At 44.9% G+C, this 22,916-nt stretch overlaps 2 protein-coding genes across 3 annotated transcripts in view; one reads left to right on the forward strand and one right to left on the reverse strand.

The window, feature by feature from the left end:
- Nucleotides 1-1,009, reverse strand: part of LOC125466270 (transmembrane ascorbate-dependent reductase CYB561) — a 235,131-nt gene extending 234,122 nt beyond the window's left edge. For both annotated transcript variants that reach the window (XM_059638650.1, XM_048560567.2), the window contains exon 1: nt 787-1,009. The gene's annotated coding sequence lies outside the window, so the exon portion shown is untranslated. The remainder of the gene's footprint in view (nt 1-786) is intronic.
- Nucleotides 51-22,916, forward strand: part of ace (angiotensin I converting enzyme (peptidyl-dipeptidase A) 1) — a 135,852-nt gene continuing 112,986 nt past the window's right edge. Inside the window, exon 1 of the mRNA XM_059638649.1 lies at nt 51-522. Within this exon, the coding sequence (XP_059494632.1) occupies nt 301-522 (222 nt within the window). The 5' untranslated portion in view covers nt 51-300. The remainder of the gene's footprint in view (nt 523-22,916) is intronic.

A 22,916-nucleotide genomic window follows, 5' to 3' on the forward strand; every position in this document is an offset into this window, starting at 1 on the left:
GATTGAGCAAGATTCTGCTCAAACCAGCACACAGCAAGAGCGACTACACTGGCAGTTGTGAAGAAATCTGTTCTGGGTGGAGTGGCTGATGGCTCTGGGAGGTGCCTTTCATGCAGAGTGCAGTAAAACAAGGAAACAACTAAAGAGAGGTTTTATTATTCTGAACAGTCCTGTCATCAGAGAGTGTTATAAGGTTATGTGTTATCAGCAGATCAGAGCTGGGAAGCCTGTGCTGGACACGATTATATTTAAAGAGGCTGGTGCTGGAGAACACACTGACAAAGGGGCAGGCACTACAACATGCAAACCGCTGTGTCCTGCCTCCTCAGCCTGGTCCTTTCCTTCGGGGGGTCTTGTGCCCTGGATCCTTCATACAGACCCAGCAACTACAGCATTACTGAAACGGGGGCAGAAGCATTTGTGAGTGATTACAACAAAACAGCAGAAATCATCTTATTTAAGAGTGTTTCAGCAAGCTGGGATTACAACACCAACCTGACTGTGTACAACCAGGAGAAACAGGTACAACCCTTACTGCCTTATTAGCAATCTGGCGGAATATCTAGGATCAGATACTGACACATGATTACCGTCTTCTTCTGGACACTCACAGTTAGACAACATGAAAATGCAAATCAAGGCCATGAATGCTATACTTCAGCTGTAACAACAGAGCTAGATAACTTCCACGCTGAGGTTTCAGCTTTCGTATTTGATTTGAGTAAATTTAAGAAAGGTCCCAGATTGTATCTTATGCTGAAAGTGTAACAATGATGCTGTACTCACCCCTGGTTCAGACTCAGTGAGTTTCACTGGTCCACTGTCTCTGATGACAGCCGTAAGTTCCTGACCATTTAGTGACCCACCGTTTGGGAAGCACAGCTGTGAGTCAGTCTGAGAAGAGATCGAGAAGGATTTCTGAGAGGGAGGGGGGCCATGGAAGATCTGCGAAGGGTTGGAGGGAGGTGGGAAATCTGAGTGTCAGCCTGGTGAACAGAATCTGACTGGGAGGTACTCCGAGGAGACTCTGAGTGTCCAGGGCAGGGTTAGATGAAAGGAGGGTTGGGGAGGGGGGAGCACAGGAATTTTAACTGCTTGTCTGAGAAGTGACATGGTGCTAGCTTCCTTAAATGAATGGGGAGCATTAGAATGCGCATTCACTATTCTCACTGAGTGGGCATTGACTGGTACTGTTGCAGACAGCCCTTGGAACATTCCCGCACCACGTGGAGACTGGATCCAGCAGAGATATCTATAAGGAGTGGGCACCCTGACTTCTGCTCTCATCCCAGTCTGATCCATGTCTGAATCACAATTTCTCATTTGGTTATTGGGAAGGAAGTTCATTCTTTGTAAAGGGAACTGGGCTAAGATTCTCCAGACCTGACCCAGTGGCTGAATGATCTAGTCAGTGACATGCTATCTTCTCTCTCTCTCTCTTTCTCTCTCTCTCTCTCGCTCACTCATTCTGTCTTTCTTTCTTTCCTCTGTTGTAGACAAGACGTATGGCAGTGCCAGACCACAGAGTGTGATTGTGTTCCACAAGGTCACTTTAAAAAAAAATCCAGACAGCAGTCAATGACAGGGAAATTGAACAGGATGTAAAGCCAGGCAGCTGACCTAATTGAGTCAATTGCTACTTGAGTGGGTTAGAATTACCCAGCAATGGTGGGGGACGTTAGTTCACAGAGTTTCAGTAGCTTTCTCACACTGTCCCATTGTGTTAAAACAACATGCCACAAGGTCTGCCTTAGATATGAAACAGTCCTCTTCGTTTGGCTTTGCAACAAGTAAATAAGGAAAAAATTAGCCTGTGAACCAAAGCATTGCGCTAAACCTAGGGCAAGGACTCTATGCATTTTGGAAGGCAAACATCTTGAGCTCTGGCCAGGAACAAGACCTTATGCTGTAAGGTTGCAGACCAGAGATAAACTCCACAGGTGCTGTCTTTCCAGCCTTTTTCCAGCATTTTTCCAAACTTTTCAGTTCATATCCCAAACGTACTTTGCTATCTTCTTTGCCACACCGGGCAATGAGCCAAATGGATGCTAAATGAGCATCTCTGAGATTTCTACTTGCTCACATTGAGCTACTTGATGTCTTCCTTGCTTCACAAGCAATGGGTTCTGAACCAACAACAAGGCTAGAAGACGCTCCAATGCAGTCCTCAGGGAGTGCCGCACTGTCAGAGGGTCAGTGCTGAGGGAGTGCCGCACTGTTGGAGAGTCTGTACTGATGGAGTGGTACACTGTCAGAGGGTCTGTACTGATGGAGTGCTGCACTGTTGGAGAGTCTGTACTGATGGAGTGCTGCACTGTCAGAGGGTCTGTACTGATGGAGTGCTGCACTGTTGGAGAGTCTGTACTGATGGAGTGCTGCACTGTCAGAGGGTCTGTACTGATGGAGTGCTGCACTGTTGGAGGGTCTGTACTGATGGAGTGCTACACTGTTGGAGAGTCTGTACTGAGGGAGTGCTGCACTGACAGAGGGTCTGTACTGATGGAGTGCTGCACTGTTGGAGAGCCTGTAACTGATGGAGTGCTGCACTGTTGGAGAGCCTGTACTGATGGAGTGCTGCACTGTCAGAGGGTCTGTTCTGAAGGAGTGCTGCACTGTTGGAGGGTCTGTACTGAGAGAGAGCTGCACTGTCAGAGGGCCTGTACTGATGGAGTGCTGCACTGTCAGATGGCCTGTAATGAGAGAGAGCTGCACTGTTGGAGAGTCTGTACAGATGGAGTGCTGCACTAAGAGAGGGTCTGTACTGATGGAGTGCTGCACTGTTGGAGAGCCTGTACTGATGGAGTGCTGCACTGTCAGCGGGTCTGTACTGATGGAGTGCCGCACTGTCAGAGGGTCTGTTCTGATGGAGTGCTGCACTGTTGGAGAGTCTGTACTGAGAGAGAGCTGCACTGTCAGAGGGCCTGTACTGATGGAGTGCTGCACTGTCAGACAGCCTGTACTGAGAGAGAGCTGCACTGTTGGAGAGTCTGTACTGATGGAGTGCTGCACTGTTGGAGAGCCTGTACTGATGGAGTGCTGCACTAAGAGAGGGTCTGTGCTGAGAAAGAGCTGCACTGTCAGACGGTCTCTACTGAGGGAGTGCCGCACTGTTGGAGAGTCTGTACTGATGGAGTGCTGCACTGTTGCAGAGTCAGTACTGAGGGAGTGCCGCACTGTTGGAGAATCTGTCCTGAGGAAGTGCTACACTGTCAGAGGGTCTGTACTGATGGAGTGCTGCACTGTCAGAGGGTCTGTACTGAGGGAGTGCTGCACTGTTGGAGAGTCTGTACTGAGGGAGAGCCGCACTGTCGGAGAATCTGTACTGAGAGAGTGCTGCACTGTGGAGAGTCTGTACTGATGGAGTGCTGCACTGTTGGATAGCCTGTACTGAGGGAGAGCTGAACTGTCGGAGAATCTGTACTGAGAGATTGCTGCACTGAGAGAGGGTCTGTACTGAGGGAGTGCTACACTGAGAGAAGGTCTGTACTGAGGGAGCGCTGCACTGTTGGACAGTCTGTACTGAGGGAGAGCCGCACTGTCGGAGAATCTGTACTGAGAGAGTGCTGCACTGTTGGAGATTCTGTACTGATGGGGTGCTGCACTGACAGATGGTCTGTACTGATGGAATGCTGCACTGTTGGAGAGTCTGTACTAATGGAGTGCTGCACTGTTGGAGAGCCTGTACTGATGGAGTGCTGCACTGTCAGAGGGTCTGTACTGATGGAGTGCTGCACTGTTGGAGAGTCTGTACTGATGGAGTGCTGCACTGTCAGAGGGTCTGTACTGATGGAGTACTGCACTGTTGGAGAGTCTGTACTGAGGGAGAGCCGCACTGTCGGAGAATCTGTACTGAGAGAGTAATGCACTGTTGGAGAGTCTGTACTGATGGAGTGCTGCGCCTTCAGAGGGTCTGTACTGATGGAGTGCTGCACTGTTGGAGGGTCTGTACTGATGGAGTGCTACACTGTTGGAGAGTCTGTACTGAGGGAGTGCTGCACTGACAGAGGGTCTGTACTGATGGAGTGCTGCACTGTTGGAGAGCCTGTAACTGATGGAGTGCTGCACTGTTGGAGAGCCTGTACTGATGGAGTGCTGCACTGTCAGAGGGTCTGTTCTGAAGGAGTGCTGCACTGTTGGAGGGTCTGTACTGAGAGAGAGCTGCACTGTCAGAGGGCCTGTACTGATGGAGTGCTGCACTGTCAGATGGCCTGTAATGAGAGAGAGCTGCACTGTTTGAGAGTCTGTACAGATGGAGTGCTGCACTAAGAGAGGGTCTGTACTGATGGAGTGCTGCACTGTTGGAGAGCCTGTACTGATGGAGTGCTGCACTGTCAGCGGGTCTGTACTGATGGAGTGCCGCACTGTCAGAGGGTCTGTTCTGATGGAGTGCTGCACTGTTGGAGAGTCTGTACTGAGAGAGAGCTGCACTGTCAGAGGGCCTGTACTGATGGAGTGCTGCACTGTCAGACAGCCTGTACTGAGAGAGAGCTGCACTGTTGGAGAGTCTGTACTGATGGAGTGCTGCACTGTTGGAGAGCCTGTACTGATGGAGTGCTGCACTAAGAGAGGGTCTGTGCTGAGAAAGAGCTGCACTGTCAGACGGTCTCTACTGAGGGAGTGCCGCACTGTTGGAGAGTCTGTACTGATGGAGTGCTGCACTGTTGCAGAGTCAGTACTGAGGGAGTGCCGCACTGTTGGAGAATCTGTCCTGAGGAAGTGCTACACTGTCAGAGGGTCTGTACTGATGGAGTGCTGCACTGTCAGAGGATCTGTACTGAGGGAGTGCTGCACTGTTGGAGAGTCTGTACTGAGGGAGAGCCGCACTGTCGGAGAATCTGTACTGAGAGAGTGCTGCACTGTGGAGAGTCTGTACTGATGGAGTGCTGCACTGTTGGATAGCCTGTACTGAGGGAGAGCTGAACTGTCGGAGAATCTGTACTGAGAGATTGCTGCACTGAGAGAGGGTCTGTACTGAGGGAGTGCTACACTGAGAGAAGGTCTGTACTGAGGGAGCGCTGCACTGTTGGACAGTCTGTACTGAGGGAGAGCCGCACTGTCGGAGAATCTGTACTGAGAGAGTGCTGCACTGTTGGAGATTCTGTACTGATGGAGTGCTGCACTGACAGAGGGTCTGTACTGATGGAATGCTGCACTGTTGGAGAGTCTGTACTAATGGAGTGCTGCACTGTTGGAGAGCCTGTACTGATGGAGTGCTGCACTGTCAGAGGGTCTGTACTGATGGAGTGCTGCACTGTTGGAGAGTCTGTACTGATGGAGTGCTGCGCTGTCAGAGGGTCTGTACTGATGGAGTACTGCACTGTTGGAGAGTCTGTACTGAGGGAGAGCCGCACTGTCGGAGAATCTGTACTGAGAGAGTAATGCACTGTTGGAGAGTCTGTACTGATGGAGTGCTGCGCTGTCAGAGGGTCTGTACTGATGGAGTGCTGCACTGTCAGACGGTCAGTTCTGATGGAGTGCTGCACTGTCAGAGGGCCTGTACTGAGAAAGAGCTGCACCGCCAGACAGTCTGTACTGATGGAGTGCTGCACTGTTGGAGAGTCTGTACTGAGGAAGTGCCGCACCGTTGGAGAGTCTGTACTGATGGAGTGCTGCACTGTTGCAGAGTCTGTACTGATGGAGTGCTGCACTGTCAGAGGGTCTGTACTGATGGAGTGCTGCACTGTCAGAGGGTCTGTACTGAGGGAGTGCTGCACTGTCAGAGGGTCTGCTCTGATGGAGTGCTGCACTGTTGGAGAGCCTGTACGGAAGGAGTGCTGCACTGTCAGAGGGTCTGTACTGATGGAGTGCTGCACTGTCAGACGGCCTGTACTGATGGAGTGCTGCACTGTCAGAGGGCCTGTACTGAGAAAGAGCTGCACCGCCAGACAGTCTGTACTGATGGAGTGCTGCACTGTTGGAGAGTCTGTACTGAGGAAGTGCCGCACCGTTGGAGAGTCTGTACTGATGGAGTGCTGCACTGTTGCAGAGTCTGTACTGAGGGAGTGCTGCACTGAGAGAGGGCCTGTACTGAGGGAGAGCTGCAATGTTGACTGTATAATTGTTTTCACGAAACAATTCCATTGGGACTGTGTAAATTAATTAGCCTCATTACAATTCTGTTAGATCTCTGACCTTTTACACAACCATCAATTTCTTCTCTCCTGCTTGGGCAACCCAGACTTCAGTTGCTTCAGCCCCTTGGGCCTGCCTCCATCTCTCCAACTCTCTCAGCCTTCATTTGAGGAACACCTGATAGCTATCTCTTTACCCAGAGGATGTCCCAGAGGATGCTGAGAATGTGAGAGTGAGTGAGAGAGAGAGTGAGTGACTGTGCGAGTGAGTTTGAGCCAGTGTTTGACCCAGTGAGTGAGAGAGGGTGAGCGAGAGAGAGAGAGAGAGTGAGTGAGAGGGTGAGAGAAAGAGAGTGAGTGAATGAGTGAGTGTGTGTGAGAGAGAGTGAATGGATGGGAGATGGCGAATCTGTGTACATGGGATTCACTGCCTGTGTGTGAGTGTTTAATGAAGACAGTAACCCTCAGGATAATTACACCAGGATGTTTACTAGCACTATCAGATCTTCAGCAGCTGCTTCAATGTGGGAAGAATCTCAACCATTCCTCAATGAGAAAGCTCCCATCAACACTGCCGTGAATGGAGATGTCGATGCATGTCAGGTTTACAAGTATCTGAGAATTCTATCTGAGCTCTGTCTCTTTTTTAGTCCTCTATATTTGGGGATCCAGGGGAAAGTGAAGCAGCTGAGCAAGTGTAGAATTCTTCAGTAGGAGCTAAAAGGTAATGATAAGCTGATATATTAATAACTCCTTGGTTAAAGGGCTGATGTACTGTGAGTTTCCACACTATGGGAAGGAGGTCATGAACTTAGAGGGTACAATCTATATTCATTAGGAACCTGCCCAAGGACAGACAAACAATTCAGAAATGTTTTACTTACGAATAGAACGTTGCAACTCACAAAGTAATATAATGGAAGTGATTAAAACTGGGAAAGAATGGGATAAAATGAAGAAGGATGGATTGTTTCTGGAAGTTCAAGGGCCTTTGAAGGAGAGGAAAAGGATATGAAACTAATTCCATGAGCGCAGTGGAAATTATTTCACAGGACAGGAGTATTGTTGGGTGGTACAAGTGCCTTTCGGCTGATGTAGTTAAGGCAACAACAGTTTCAATACTTTAAATTAGACAAGGTGAGCACAGATCCCCTGTCTCAGTGTGAACTCTAACTCCCGGCCTCAGCGCAGACTCTAACTTCCAGCCTCAGCGCAGACTCTAACCCCCGGCCTCAGCGTGGACTCCAACTCTCTGCCTCAGCGCGGATTCGAACTCCCAGCCTTAGAACGGGATCAAACTCCCAGCCTCAGTGCGGATTCGAACTCCCGGCCTCAGAGCAGACTCGAACTCCCGACCTCAGCATGGACTCAAAATCCCGGCCTCAGCATGGACTCAGACTTACAGCCTTAGAGTTGGAGGCCACAGTGGCCTGCGTTGGAAGGGCTGTTATTCTGATCTCTTATTTCTCTACTTTTCTAATTTATTGCTGGATTTATTATTTCTTTTATTTTCTTTTATTTTCCCTTAGAAATTGTACTGAAGAATCTGTATTTAGGTACTTTTGATGGCTTCGTATGGGAACATGTGACAATAAATGTATATCTAAAATTCTTTACAAGACCTGGAAAAAATATGACGCATTGACTGGGGAAGGGGCTGAAGAGTGGAACTCAGTAGGAAGTTCCTTCAGAAGATGAATGAAGTGTGATGGATCAAATGGTGCACATTTCTGCGACTTTTTAATGCTATGAAAACAGCTTGACTGGTTTTGTTGAGTATCTACTGAATATGTTAGTGACTGTTACTATCAGGATTTCTATATCCCTGGAGCACACTCAACACTTAATATTGTGAGAAGGAGCAACAAGATATTCTGACATTTAAAGACCTGACCTTAATGGGTTGGGATGCGATGTCTGGAAATCCCTCTCAAACACATTGTGGGTTTCCCTTTACTCCAAGGACTGCAGCAGTTTCAAGAAGTTTGCTTGTCTCCTCCAACTCAAGGGAGATTAAAGATAGACAAAAGCATTGGTGAAGAGTTTGATCAATACTTGGGTTAAGGTTGTATTGGAGTCTGGTGATATTACAGAGGTTGAAACAGCTTTAGTAATGGCATGAAGACATGAACGGAGCTGATCATTGGCTTGGGATTAGTTCCAGAGTTAGAAAATTGTACTTTTTCTTTATCTTATTGATGAGTTTGCTCAAATTTCCTTCTAGTGTATCAAATTTGGGTTATTAGGGACAAAGTGCCGAGTGAGGTCTGAGGAATCTGAGCCTTGTCTAATTGAGAATCTGGTTCTTGCACACATTCTGGTTCTAGCTATGAGTTACTGTTTGTATTTGCCTACAAGTACTCAGGCTATTTCCGCGAAACAGTCCATATGTAAGGTTCACAGCGCTGTCCATGGGTTTAGAGGAGTGTGTTTGCTGACAGACAGTAGCGCGTTGCAGAAACTAAGGAAAAGAACTTTCAGGTTCTCAGATCAGGCACCACAGCCTCTGGAAGAAGAGGGCCAGAAGAGTTGGATTGCCCTGTAACCCAGGAAGGATGCCACTTGTCCTCCTGATCCTTCTGGTTTCGAATCCCTATACAGAGCCTGAGCACAATAGTCAATGCTAACACTCCATTGCAGTGCTGAGGGAGCACTGTATTGTCGGAGGTGCCACCTTTAGGTTGAGGCAGTAACAAGATTTCTCATTGCCTATAAAGCACTTTGGGACAGCCTGTGATCTTGAAAGGTGCCACACAATTACAAACCTTTCTGTTCTCTTCCTGAAGCAGCTGATGGTCCTCTGCCCAGTCTTATGTCCTCATCACATTGCTCATCCAACCCTGGAATATGCCTTTCAAAAATTCCACAGAACAAGCCCTTCCTTTCAGGGCCGTGCTGAACCAGGTAAATAGTCCAGTTCTTACTCTTAAAGCAAAGTCATCAGAGAATTTTCTCAATGACTTGTCTGCCATAAAGATCAAGGCCATCTAATTGATTATTGCCATTGCCAACCGTTCCATTGGATGTGCTTCAGGGTTACCCTGTGGCCAAGCTCTGAACTCAGATCTTTTTATTATTCTTCTCCTAACTCTATTTGAAACTCATCTAGTGCACCAAGTTCTCTGTAAGCTGTGCCATCGTGCTGGCCCCAGTAAGTCAATCTGTGCACTTGGAAATGCAAAGGTACATAAAAGCCTTTTCTTGCTTAATTCTCTCATGAGATGTGGGTATCACTGGCAGGGCCAGCATTTGTTTCCCATCCTTATGTTATGTTGAGGTTGCACAAGACATTGGTGAGGCCTCTTCTGTAGTACTGTGTGCATTTCTGGTCACTCTGCTATAGGAAGGATTTTATTAAGCTGGACAGGATTCAGAAAAGGTTCACCAGGATATTGCCAGGAATGGAGAGTTTGAGTTATAAAGAGATGCTGGACAGGCTGGTGTTTTTTCACTGGAGCGCAGGAGGTTGAGGGGTGGCCTTACAGAAATTTACATAATGATGAGTGGTATGGGTAGGGTGAATGGCAGTGTCTTTTGCCTAGTGAGGGGTATTTCAAGGCTATGGGGCATACTTTTAAATGAGAAGAGAAAGATGTTAAAAAGCCATGAGGGGCAATTTTTTTTTACACAAACAGTGGTTCATGTGTGGAATGAACGTCCAGAGAAAGTGGTGGATTTGGTCACAGTTACAACAAATAAAAGACTTTTGGAAAAGCACATGAATAATAAATGTTTGGTGGAATATGGACCAAGTGCAGGCAGGTCAGATGAGTTTAGTTTGGGATTATGATTAACATAGACTGGTTAGGCCGAAGGGTCTGTTTCCGTGCTGTATGACTCTATAACTCTCTGGGCCAGCATTTATTTCCCATTCTTAAGTGCCCTTGAGCTGAGCAGCTGGTTGGGTCCATTGCAAGGGCAGTTAAAAGTGAAATGCACTGTTGTGGATCTAGAATTACTAGAGTGCCAGACCAGATAAGGACAGCAGATTTCCTTCCTTAAAGGGCATTAATGAATCAGATAGGATTTTACAACAAACAATGATGGTTTTTATGGTCCTCATCACCTTGACCAGCTTTATATTCCAGACTTTTGCTGATTGAATTTAAATTCTACCAGCTGCCTTGGTGGGAATTGAAGCTGTATCCCCAGTGCCTAGGCCCCTTGATGCTTAAGCCAGTGACCCCTTCGTGACTATTCCAGTGATGCTGTGCACTTAAATAAATCATATGAACACTCCAAAAAAAGCAAACAGCAAACTGAACATTTAACTCAAACTCTCCTCATCGTCCCAGTTCACTGCTAATGTGAATCAATTCTCACTCTTCAGGTGTCACCCCTGTCTCCTTGAAATCTGCCATCAGCTCCTTCTCAAAGAATAAAACCCTTGACCAGTTCACTTTTACAATCTACCATCCCACTTTCAATCCCCCACTAGTCTCAAGGGCCCATCTCTCAAATCAGTGCTCGCATTTCCTTGAATTCCATTCTTGAATTCATTCTGATCTGATTTAGATCCTTGTCACTGAACTGAACTGGAAATCATCCTATGTGACAGGACCTCAGCACAGAAAGAGAGAGAGGTGCTGCGGGAATACTGTGCAGTTGGAGGTGCAGTCTTTCAGATGAGATGTTAAACTGTGGTTCCATCTGTGCTCATAGATGACAAAGTACAGAGCTAGATGAACACAGAAGGCCAAACAGCAGCTTAGGAGCACAAAAGCTGACGTTTCAGGCCTTGACCCTTTTCTGACGAAGGGGCTAGGCCTTAAACGTCAGCTTTTGTGCTCCTAAGATACTGCTTGGCCTGCTGTGTTCATCCAGCTCCACACTTTGTTATCTCGGATCTCCAGCATCTGCAGTTCCCATTATCTCAGTGCTCATAGATGGATCAGTGCAATGACAGCAGCTTCTGATTATGCCAGAACAGGACCTTGAAAGCTGATTAACTTCCAAGCACAAGTTATAAAATAAATCGGCTTCATGTCTGAAAAATAACAAATCTACAATAGATAACATAATCTTCACGTGCATAACGATACTAAGACAGGCTTTCATGCTAACTATACCTGATTTCTCTATTTTTCTGCTTACTCCATGAAGATAATGCTTAACTTTTAAAACTTTGGCTCTGTTACTATTTTGCACTTGAGGTTTTTCTATCTAGGTACTTGTGTTCAGAAGGTGGCGTCATGTGGGATATTTTTGCACAGTTTTGCACTTGACTACACATAACAATAAAAGTCTAAATCTAAATCTAAATCGAAGACTTCTGTCATCAAAGTTCAGGCCCAGATTGGTGACACAGAGTAAGAGAATAGATTCAAGGACAAAAATCCAATAGTGATCACTCTTCTAGGAATATTTGGGTCATTGTGAACAAGCCCAATCATCAGAGTCTATAGGTGTGAGGCTGGAAAAACACAACAGGTCAGACAGCATCTGAAGATGTTTGTGCTTTTCCAGCCTCTCATCTATGGACTCCGGCGTTCAACATCTCCAGTCCTTTCTGTCTTCCAGTCATCAGAGATCAGATGTATCAACAACCATGAAATTGGGAGCCGTGTGGAAGTTCTAATGCATCGAACCCAAGGAGAATTGCCAAGGAACCCATGATATCTGGTAACAGACTCCCCTGCTCCCTGCGATCTGCCCATTACTTCCAACTCTGATTTGGAGATATTGGACAGTTTGCTGTTACTTACCTGAAATTTACTTTTCTTCTTCGTGGGATGTGGACATTGACTGGGCCAGAATTATTATTTCCCATTTCTAGTATCCCTTGAGAAGATGGTAGAGAGCTGCCTTCTTGAACCGCCGCAGTCCACCTGCTGTACGCAGACCCACTATGCTATTAGGAGGGAATTTCAGGATTTTGACTCGGAGACAGTGAAGGAATGGCAATACATTCCCAAATCAGGCCGGTGAGTGGTTTGGAGGAGAACGTACATGTCATACTGTTCCATGTATCTGCTGCCCAAGTCCTTCGAGATGGAAGTGGTCATGAGTTTGGAAGGTGCTGCCTAAGGATCTTTGGTGAATTTCTGCAGTGCATCGCGTAGATAATACACACTGCTGTTACTGAGCATCAGTGGTGGAGGGAGTGGATGCTTGTAGATGTGGTGCTCAATTGACATCCCATCCTCTCCTTAAACATTCAAACTGCATCAGCACAGTTGACTGAGAATCGTTCAGTGGTTAGCACTGCTACCTCACAGTGCCAGGGACCTGGGTTCGATTCCACCCTCAGGCGACTGTCTGTGTGGAGCTTGCACATTCTCCCTGTGTATGTGTGGGTTTCCTCTGGGTGCTCCGGTTTCCTCCCACAGTCCAAAGATGTGCAGATTAGGTGGATTGGCCATGCTAAATTGCCCGTAGTGTATCAGAGATGTGTAGCTTAGGTGGGTTATAGAGGGATGGGTGTGGGTGGGACTCTCTGAGTGTTGGTGTGGACTTGTTGGGCTAAAGGGCCTTTTTCCTCACTGTAATGGTGATGCTGATGAAGACTGTTGGTTTGGAAATTGCACATTCTCCCCATATGTGCGTGGGGTTCTTCTCCCAGTCCAAAGAAGTGCAGGCTGGGCGGATTAACCATGGTAAATACAGGGTTACAGAGATGGGCTGGGTCTGGCTGGGATGCCCTACCGAGGGTGGGTGTACATTCAATGGGCTGAATAGCTTGCTTCCCAAACTGTAGGGATTCTATGACCTACTGGCACAAATACCATTATCTAACTTCCATTACAGAAACATGGCATTATGGTGACCAGGACTGGGTGCTGAATATTCAAAGATGTGTGACATTTAAGAGGGACAGAGAAGAGAGGTGAAGATCTCAGTTTGGAGAACAGTGGGTGGAATCTGTTTGGGTAGAGATAAGAAAAAGAAAAGGCAGACAGGCATTTTTTATTCATTCATGGGATGTGGGCATCGCTAGCTAGGCAACATTTATGATCCTTCCCGAATTGCTCAGAAGACAGTTAAGAGTAAACTACATTGCTGTGAGTCTGGCATCACATGTAGGCCGGGCCAGTTTCGTTCCTAAAGGACATTTGCGAGCCAGATGGGTTTTTCCCCAAAATTGACAATGGATTCATTGTCATTGTTAGAATGTTAATTCCAGATTATTATTGACTTCAAATTCCACCATCTTCCAGGGCAGGATTCAAACCTGACTCCCAGAATTTTATCTGGGTCCATGGATAAACAGCCCAGCGATAATACCACTAGGCCATCACCCTTAATTATAGTACGCCAAATAAAAGTGGCAACTCAGGAGAGGAGAGAAGCATGTAGCATATGCAATATAGCTATCATGGTGTCTCCAATCTGCAAATAGTTGGATAAAAGAAATGAGCATTAAAGCTGTAGAGGATGAGCCTCTGAAGTACATGAGGAGAGGTTACCTAGTGGAGTATATCGATGAGCCAACTAGGAAAGAGGATACTTTAGATTGTGTATTTCATAATGAGAAAAAACTAATCAATAATATGGTTGTAAGGGAACATTTAGGGATGAATGACATCAATCTGATAGCACTTTACACAATGTTTGTAAGTGAGCTAGTTAATTCTGAACGAAGAGTGTTAAGTTTGAATAAGGGAAATGATGAAGACTTGAGGCACAAGTTAGCTGGGGTAGATTGGGAAAATATATTAAAGGACATAGAACATAGAACATAGAACATTACAGCACAGTACAGGCCCTTCGGCCCTCGATGTTGTGCTGACCTGTCATACCGATCTCAAGCCCATCTAACCTACACTACTCCATGTCGTCCATATGCTTATCCAATGATGACTTAAATGTACCTAAAGTTGGCGAATCTACTACCGTTGCAGGCAAAGCGTTCCATTCCCTTACTACTCTCTGAGTAAAGAAACTACCTCTGACATCTGTCCTATACCTTTCACCCCTCAATTTAAAGCTATGCCCCCTCGTGCTCGCCGTCACCATCCTAGGAAAAAGGCTCCACCTATCCACCCTATCTAACCCTCTGATTATTTTATATGTTTCAATTAAGTCACCTCTCAACCTTCTTCTCTCTAATGAAAACAGCCTCAAGTCCCTCAGCCTTTCCTTGTAACACCTTCCCTCCATACCAGGCAACAGCCTAGTAAATCTCCTCTGCACCCTTTCCAAAGCTTCCACATCCTTCTTATAATGCAGTGACCAGAACTGTACACAATACTCCAAGTGCGGCCACACCAGAGTTTTGTACAGCTTCACCATAACCTCTTGGTTCCGAAACTCGATTCCTCTATTAATAAAAGCTAAAACACTGTATGCCTTCTTAACAGCCCTGTCAACCTGGGTGGCAACTTTCAAGGATCTGTGTACATGGACACCAAATTTTTTTTTCTCTTTTTTTTTCTTTTTTTTATTGTGTAACCATCTCCCTAAAGCTAGTACCTATCACTCTCTGTGACCGCTGCGAGCACCGCAGTGTGTCCAGCTGTTACCCCAACCAAACCATGTGGCCTATGAGGAGCTGTACCTGGTGAAACTTCCGGCAGGCATAGTCAGGGACATCAGATTGCTCCCTGATTTCTCACACTTGATAGGAGAAACATACCACTGCCTTACCTGCCATCTCCACTTAAAAAATAAATGAGTCTTAGCTTGCCTGATCTCTTTACCACACATGTCTGTTCACTGAAAATGGATAGCCTTTAAAGGACTATTACATGACTCAAAGCAACTATAATTCCTTCAAAAAGCAGACATTCAATTGACGTCAATCAACCATGATGAACAAAGGAAGTTCAGAATTACTCACTATTAAAGGAAAAGTCTAGACTTGTTCCTGAGATGAAGAGACTGTTCTCGGAAGAAAAATTTAGTAAATGGTCATATTCTCTACAGTTTTGAAGAATGAGAGAGACATCATTGAAATTTACAAAATACTTCAAGGAATAGATAGGGTAGATGTAGGTAAGATGTTTGCCCCGGTTTGGAAGCCCAGAGTCAGTGGGATGCAACTTAGGTCTGAGATGGGGAGATTCATTTGCTCAGAGGATTATGAGCTTTTGTAATTCTCTATCGCAGATCTCCCTTATACTACAAATCAATTGTTAAACCTTCTCTAATCTAATTATATCTTTCCTTAGGTTAAGAGGATAATCAGTCCTTGAGTATGTTTAAGGTAGCATTCAATAGATTTCTGATTTCCACTGGCATACAGGGTTATGGGGATTGGATGGGTAACTGACATTGAAGTGATCGATCAACTTACTGTGTTGAATAGTGGGACAGGTTCAATGGGTTGAAAGGCCTGCTCCTGTGCTCATACATTCCAGCCACCAGGGCATACTGTGGTAGCATATACAACATCATCAAGGCTCCTTCGACAGCACCTTCCAAACTTACCACCACTTCCATCCAAAAGGATAGCAAATACATGGGAACACCATCAGCTGCAAGTTCCCCTCCAAATCTCCCCCTCACCATCCTGACTTGGAGCAAAACTATTATTTCTTCACTGGCACTCAGTCAAAATCCTGGCACTCACTTGCTAATAGCTCTGTGGATGTACCAATGCTCCCAATGATTATAAAATTCAAGATGGCAGGACACCATTGTTTTCTCAAGGGACGTTTAGAGATGGTGACAAATCCCGACCTTGCCTGTAGTGTCCATATCCCAGTACAGGATACGAAACAATCCATTCATTTAAGACACTCTTTAGAATTGACCAATATTTGCTGATCTGTCTAAGTACCCCCTTAATTGGCTCAGTGTCAAATTTCTTCTGCTGATGTATATGGTCCTGCGTTATAGCCTTGGGCTCAAAGATTTGCTACCTATATCAATGACCTTAAAAAGGGACTGACAGTCAAACTGTGCATCAAAATGTGCTGACAATAGAAAGCTGGGCATAAAAATAAGCTGTGAGGAGGACACAACCTTCCTGCAAATGGGCATAGTCCGACCAAGTAATTGGGCATGAAGGTGGCAGAGGGGGCATAATGTGAGGCAATGTTGAGTTATGCATTTTGATGTAAAAAATGGAAAAGCAGATTTGTTTTAAATATAAGAAGCTAGCAAATGTTGCTGTTCACTGACATTTTGAGGGAAGGTTATCCTTTCTTGCAAGGAATTTGGATTACAAAAGGAAGGAATCTCGCTATAATTATGCAGGGCTCTGATGAGGATACACCTGAGTCCCGCGTGCTATGTCCATCCTCTAAACCCTAGGAAGGATATAATTACCTTAGAGAAGGTACAACAAGTGATTTGTAACACGAGGGAGTTCTGAAGTAAAGAAATTTGAGTAGAATGGAACACTATTCTCTGGAGTTATGAGGATGAGCAGTGGTTATTACTGGTGTAAGAGCAGAACATTTGGAAAATCAAATCTAATCAAACAGCTCAGCATGGCTTCATGAAAGGGAAACCATGTTTAACTAATTTATAAGAGATTTTCAAGAGTGTCTCAACAAGAGTAGATAGAGGAGAGTCTGTAGATGCATTGTATTTGGACTTCCAGAAGGCATTCAACACAGCACCTCAGGAAAGTTTAAGTCATGAGATCAGAGCCCATGGTGTTGGAGGTAATATATTAGCATGGAGAGAGAATTGGCCAATGGACAGGAAACAGCAGGTGGGCTTAAGGAGTTATTTTTCAGATCAGTGACTTGTGAATAGTGAGTTTCCACAAAGATCAGTGCTGGGACAACAACTATTTACGATACATATTAGTGACTTGGAGGTAGGAAGCAAATTTACTGTGACTAAATTTGCAAAACAACACAAAAATAGTTGGAAAAGCAGGTTGCAAAAGGGATGCATGGACTTCACAGAGAGGTGCCGATAGGTTAATAGGTGAGCAAAAGGTTGGTAAATGACATACAATATGGGAAGATGTGAAGTTGTTAATTTTGGAAAGAACAAAAGATTAGAATATTCTTTAAAAGGAGAAAAACTGCAGAAAGTTGCAATACAAAGGGACTTTGGGATACTTGTACATGAAACACAGAAAGTTAGCATGCAGTTGCAGCAGGTAATCAGGAAAGTTGATGGAATGTTGGCCCTTATTTCAAGAGGATTGGAGTTGGGAAGTCTTACTGTAACTGTACAAGGTACTGGTGAGACCACAACCAGAGGACTGTGAGTATTTTTGACCTCCTTCTTTATTTAAGGAAAAGTAATATTTCTTGGGTACAGTTCAGCAAAAGTTCACTTGGACAATCCCTGGAATGGAGGGATACTCTTATGAGCAAAGGCTAAAAGGTTGGGTCCCTACTCACTGGAGTTTGAAAGAATGAGGGAGTGCTTGCTCTGTTTCTGGTGTCAGTGTATTCCCAGCCTCGGCATGGAGAACTGAGATGTCCCTGCAGCTCCTTGGTATAGAAGCAGCTCTGCTTGCAGTTCAAGATGTTCAAAGCTTTTCATAGCAGCTAGTTTTGGGACTTGCCTTCGCAATGTGCATTTTAAATCACTGTTAATATACCTTTAAGAGTCAAGCTCATGCTGTCATCACTGTACCATGTCATGTGACATAGAACATAGAACAGTACAGCACAGTGCAGGACCGTCGGTCCACAATGTTGTGCCAACCTTTTATCCTAATCCTAAGGTCTGCCTAACCTCCACCCCTACCTTATACTATCTTCCACATGCCTATCTAATGCCCCTAATGAGGCCGACTCCACTGCCTTCTCCAGGAATGCATTCCACACCACTTTGAGTAAAGAACCTACCACTGACGTCTCCCCTATATCTACCTCCATTCACTTTAAAACTATGCTCCCTCATGCTACCTCCACCCTAGGAAAAAATCTCTGGCTGTCCACTCCATCCATACTTCTGATTATTTTGTGCACCATTTTGTGACCTGACGGTATAAAAGCCTAGGACTCCATTTTAAATGTAAAAAAAATGAAAGAACTGCGCATGCTGTCAATCAGGAACAAAACAGAAATTGCTAGAAAAGCTCAGCAGGTCTGGCAGCATCTGTAAGGGAAAAGCAGAGTTAATGCTCCGAGGAAGCATCATCTGTCCCGAAATATTAACTCAAGGACTCCCTCCTAACGGCGCTCACTTGAAGCATGGCACGCTGATGAAAATGTATTAATGTTTGTAATTGGGAATGTGGAAGATTGTGCGCAGTTTTTGGTCTCCCTGCCCGAGGAAGGATGTTCTGGCTGTGGAGGGTGGACACCAAAGGTTTACGAGACTGAGTCCTGCAATGGTCGGATTGACACATAAATCAATCAGAACATGAAGGTGAAGGTCTGACGTTCAGAGGAGAAGGTGATTGGAGGCGGCAGTTAATTTGACAGAGTCGATAACAGCGTGGAGTTGAAGGAACACTGTAGATCAGGCAGCATCAGAGGAGTGGGAAAGTTGGCGTTTTGGGTCTGGGCGCTTCATAAGGATTGAAGAGAGGGCAGGGAGCTCAGACCTTGGTTGGATTTCTTTTTTATGAGTATAAGGTGATGGGGGGAGTGGTGCACAGTCTGCTGATTCACTTGCATTCATTCTAAATTCCCACCCACACATCACCTTGATAACTGTCTTTGTCCCACACACTGACTAGACCTAGAACTAGGACCAAAGCAGCTCAAATCACATTCTCCAGCAATGACAGGAACAAAAGCAGCTTCAGGCTTTCCTACACACAGTGACAGCAAAGCGGGAGGCCATTCAACCCAACAGACCTTAAAAGGCTGGTCATTTTAAAAAATCTCACAGTTCTCGCTTGATGCTCTGCACGAATGAAGTAAGCCGCTTGCAAAATAAAGACAGTGAGCTCATTGTCAAGGCTGTTTGAATGGAAAAAGTTTGCGTTCTTCAGCACCACTGAAAGCTAACAATTTGACTCCCAGAGACAGAAAATTATCAGCCAGTTCCAGAACAAATTGTACTACTTGCATTGTGAAATGGAAAGAGATTGATTGATCAGCACCAAGAAACAGAAAATGAGACAGGAGGGAATAACAATTATAAAACAGACATTAAATGACTGTCACAAGATCGCACTCCCAATGTGGTTAAATGTAGATGCTGGTCGCTGATACAAGTCGGCTATTCTTATCACCCCTGATGCTGAGCTAATTGAAAGCACAGTCTGCACAATAAAGGTATTAATACAAAAATGTTAATCATTTTTATACTGAGTGCACTGGCTGTTTATAAGATGGGACAAATGTAATCTCTACTGGATGTAGTTAGATACTGATTGTCATAGCCTGTGATACCCTGATGGTGAGATGGGAGACTAAAAGGTGCACAAAGTGCGAGATGAATTTCAGGCAGGAGGGAGAAGGTGAATTGGGGTGAGATGTTGTGATAGGTAAAGGCAAAGTTCCTTAAACAGAGGTAAGGGATCTTGAGGTGAAAGGTAGTGAGGTCAGGTGTGGGGTAGTGAGGTATGGAATATGAGTTGAGAGAGAGTGAGATAAGTGGTCACAGAGTGTGGGGTAGTGAGGTATGGAATAGTGTGATGGTGTGAGGGGTCATGAATTGAGAGACAGTGAGGTGTGGGATGGTGAGCTAAGTAAGTGAGAGTGAAGTATGGATTACGAGGTGAGGGTTAACAAAGTGAGTTGAGGGATAGTGAGATAACAAAGTGTGGAGCTGGATGAACACAGCAGGGCAAGCAACATCTTAGGAGCAGTGAGATAAGAGGGAGCGAGTTGAGAAGTAGTGAGGTAAGATGAAGCGAGGTAAGAGGTACTAGAATGGTTCTGAATTCTCTCCACAGATGCTGCCAGACCTGTTGAGATTTTCCAGCAATCTTTGCATTTGTTTCTGATTTCCAACATCCGCAATTCTTTCAGTTTTAATCAGTACTGGTGACGTAGGTTGTCCGCTGAATTAGAACTGTGACTTGAAGCTTGCACAGAGCAAAATATGACCAATTTGGAGACAAGAACTATTTTTTACTTTCAGCAGTTGGGAGTTATACAAAGCATTTTGCACATTTCAATCTAGGTGCTATCTGCTTGGCAAATAACTTGGAAATTGAAAATGGACATCTGCTTTATAGGAGCTCATCTCAACGAGAACAAAGCACTTGAACAAAATAAAGCAATATGTTTTCTTTCATTCTGGTTATTTCAAGCGATTTTAATATATTACACAATTTTTTCAATCCAATTTAAAGCTCAGCATCCAGTAATAGTTATTCATCCATGCCTGTGCCTCTATTATTGATAAGCTAATTAGTTGAATCGTTTGGATACAGAAGCACCAGGTGGTATTATTGCTATGCTGTTAATTCAGAGACCCAGGGGCAAGGCTTCAAATCCTTTCATGGCAAGTGCTGGAATGTGATTTAAGTAAAAATCTGGAATTAATGGTGACAATGGGTCCATTGTTGATTCTTGAGTAAAACCCATCTGGTTCACTAATGCCCTTTAGGGAAGGAAACTTACCTCGCCTGGCTTACATGTGACTCAGCAATGTAGGTGGTTCTTAACTACCCTACAGACAATTAGGCATAGGCAATAAACGTTAGCCTAGCCAGTGATGCTGTCATTCTGTAAACAAATTAAAAAGCATTATTTGTGTTTGGTTTCAATAATTCTGCAGGAGATTTGCTGTGAATGATAGTCGCCAATATTTTCCCCATTTGCTGTAACACTATCATGTTTGTTTAATCTGCCTAGATCCTGCAATTTTCTCTCTGTTTCCATCACTCAGTTGCAGCTAGAAGATGCACTTCAGAAATTCATCAAAGATCCTTTGGCAGCACCTTTCAAACCCATGACCATAGAATCCCTACGGCGCAGAAACAGGCCATTTGGCCCATCGAATACACACGGACCATCTGAAGAGCATCCCATGCAGAGCCATCCCATCCCTGTAACGCTGCATTTCCCATGTCTACTCCAGTTGTCCTGTACATAACCAGCAATGCCCTCAAGTACATAAAAAAAATTCTTTTGTACCAGTCTCCCATATTTTCTCGCACATACTCTTTCTACGTGTGCAGTGTTCATGTGTTAAGATAATAGACTAAGTTCTGGGCATAAGGCAAATAGAAGGAATGTCAAAGAACCATCTTCACTCAAAGCACGGCTTTAGGAATTCCCTACCACGAGGAATAGCCAAGGTGGAAAACATCGGTGCATTTAATGGGAAGTGAGGTATGTGCCTGAGGGAAGAAAGAATGCATTGATGAAGTTTGATGAAAAGGGTTGAGAGAAAGCCCAGTTAGTGGATGAACACAAGCATCTTGGACTGTTTCTTTCTCGTTAATTTCAATCATTCTCTCTGTAAATAGATACAATAGTGGCATTTAAGGAACTTTTAGATAAGCACATGAATACGCAAGGAATGGGGGGATAGGGGTTAATTTTAACATAGCATCACGTTTAGCACAACATCATGGACCGAAGGGCCTGTTCCTGTGCTGTACTGTTCTATGCTCTATAAATCCAAGAAAAAAAAATCAGTCTAAAGTTCTGGCCCAGTAGGCATATTAAATAACATGGAGACATATGTACAATATAATAGTAATGTTAATTCTATCAATTAGGTACATAGGGGTAGGTTAGTCATTATTTGGAGAGTTATTTGAGCATACAAGAAGAGGTAATTATTGACTCTAGTGATGGGCTGCATGGTTAGGAATTACATACTTAAAATGTTTCACTTAGTTCACGTAGTAATAAATTTACAACTGAATAAGATTAACCTCTGGAACTGAAGTAAATGAGACATCCTAGACGGAAAAACAGGCAGGTGGACCCATAAGTAAGGCTCTGTGTCATTGAGCAAGTGCCCAAAGCTGTCCACACACCCAACACAATTTTACATGAGCCAGAGAGATGTTGAGCACACGACCCGCCGGCCAGAAATGAAGCATTTAGATTATTATCTTAACACATGAAAGCTGCACATGTAAAAAGAGGATGTGGGAGAGGGAAACTGGTGCAAGAGTTTTTTTATTCACTTGAGGGACATGTGCATTGCTGGTTATGCCAGCATTTTATTGCCCATTCCTAGTTGGCCCTTGAGAAAATGTTGGTGCGCAGCCTTCTTGACCCATATGCTGTAGGTACAGCCACATGATTGTTAGGGAGGGAATTCCCGGATTTTGCCCTGTGGCTGTGAGGAACAGCGACACATTTCCAACTGAGGCACTTAAGTGGGCAAATGATACCCAATTCAAGGCCTTATTGGCCCACATGGTTTATATAGGTGAAGGATAAATGGCCTACCTGATAAGTTTCTTTAAGCAGAGCAAAGACTAAATCCTTATTACAGTTCTACAATGAACTTAGAGCACATGGATACCTGCAGAGCCAATTTGATCAGGTTTGAATTCTGGAGGCTAGTATTGTGAGCAGAGAAGTGGAAGGTTATATTCCTTGTATTCCTTCACAGGATATAGGCATCACTGGCTGTTCCAGCATTTATTATCCATCCTTAATTGCAATGAGAGAGAGTGATGGCGAGCTGCCTTCATGAAGCACTGCTGTCCTGGGGATAGGGAGACTCATAGTGCTATGAGGAATGGACTTCCAGGATTTTGATCCATGGCAGTGACGAAATGGCGTCACAATAACAAGTGGGAAAGGGGTGAAGCTTGGAGGGGTACTCACGGGTTGTGGTGATCCCAAGCATCTGCTTCTCTTCTCATTCCAGTTTATTTAAGTTTGGAAGGTGCTGTCAAAGGAGATTCAGCGAGATACTGCTGTGCGTCTTGTCAATGGTACACTGTGCATTGGTGGTCAGAATCCTAAAGGTCTACAGCACAGTAAAAGGCTCTTTGGCCCGTCACGTCTGTGCCAGTCAAGAGCCAGCTCTCAACTATTCTTGACCTATAGTCTTGCTTGCCGTGGCATCACAAGTGTATATCTAAGTATTTTTTCAATGTGATGAGAGTTTCTG

The sequence above is a fragment of the Stegostoma tigrinum genome, chromosome 31, assembly GCF_030684315.1.
Source record: "Stegostoma tigrinum isolate sSteTig4 chromosome 31, sSteTig4.hap1, whole genome shotgun sequence".
Classification (NCBI taxonomy): domain Eukaryota; kingdom Metazoa; phylum Chordata; class Chondrichthyes; order Orectolobiformes; family Stegostomatidae; genus Stegostoma; species Stegostoma tigrinum.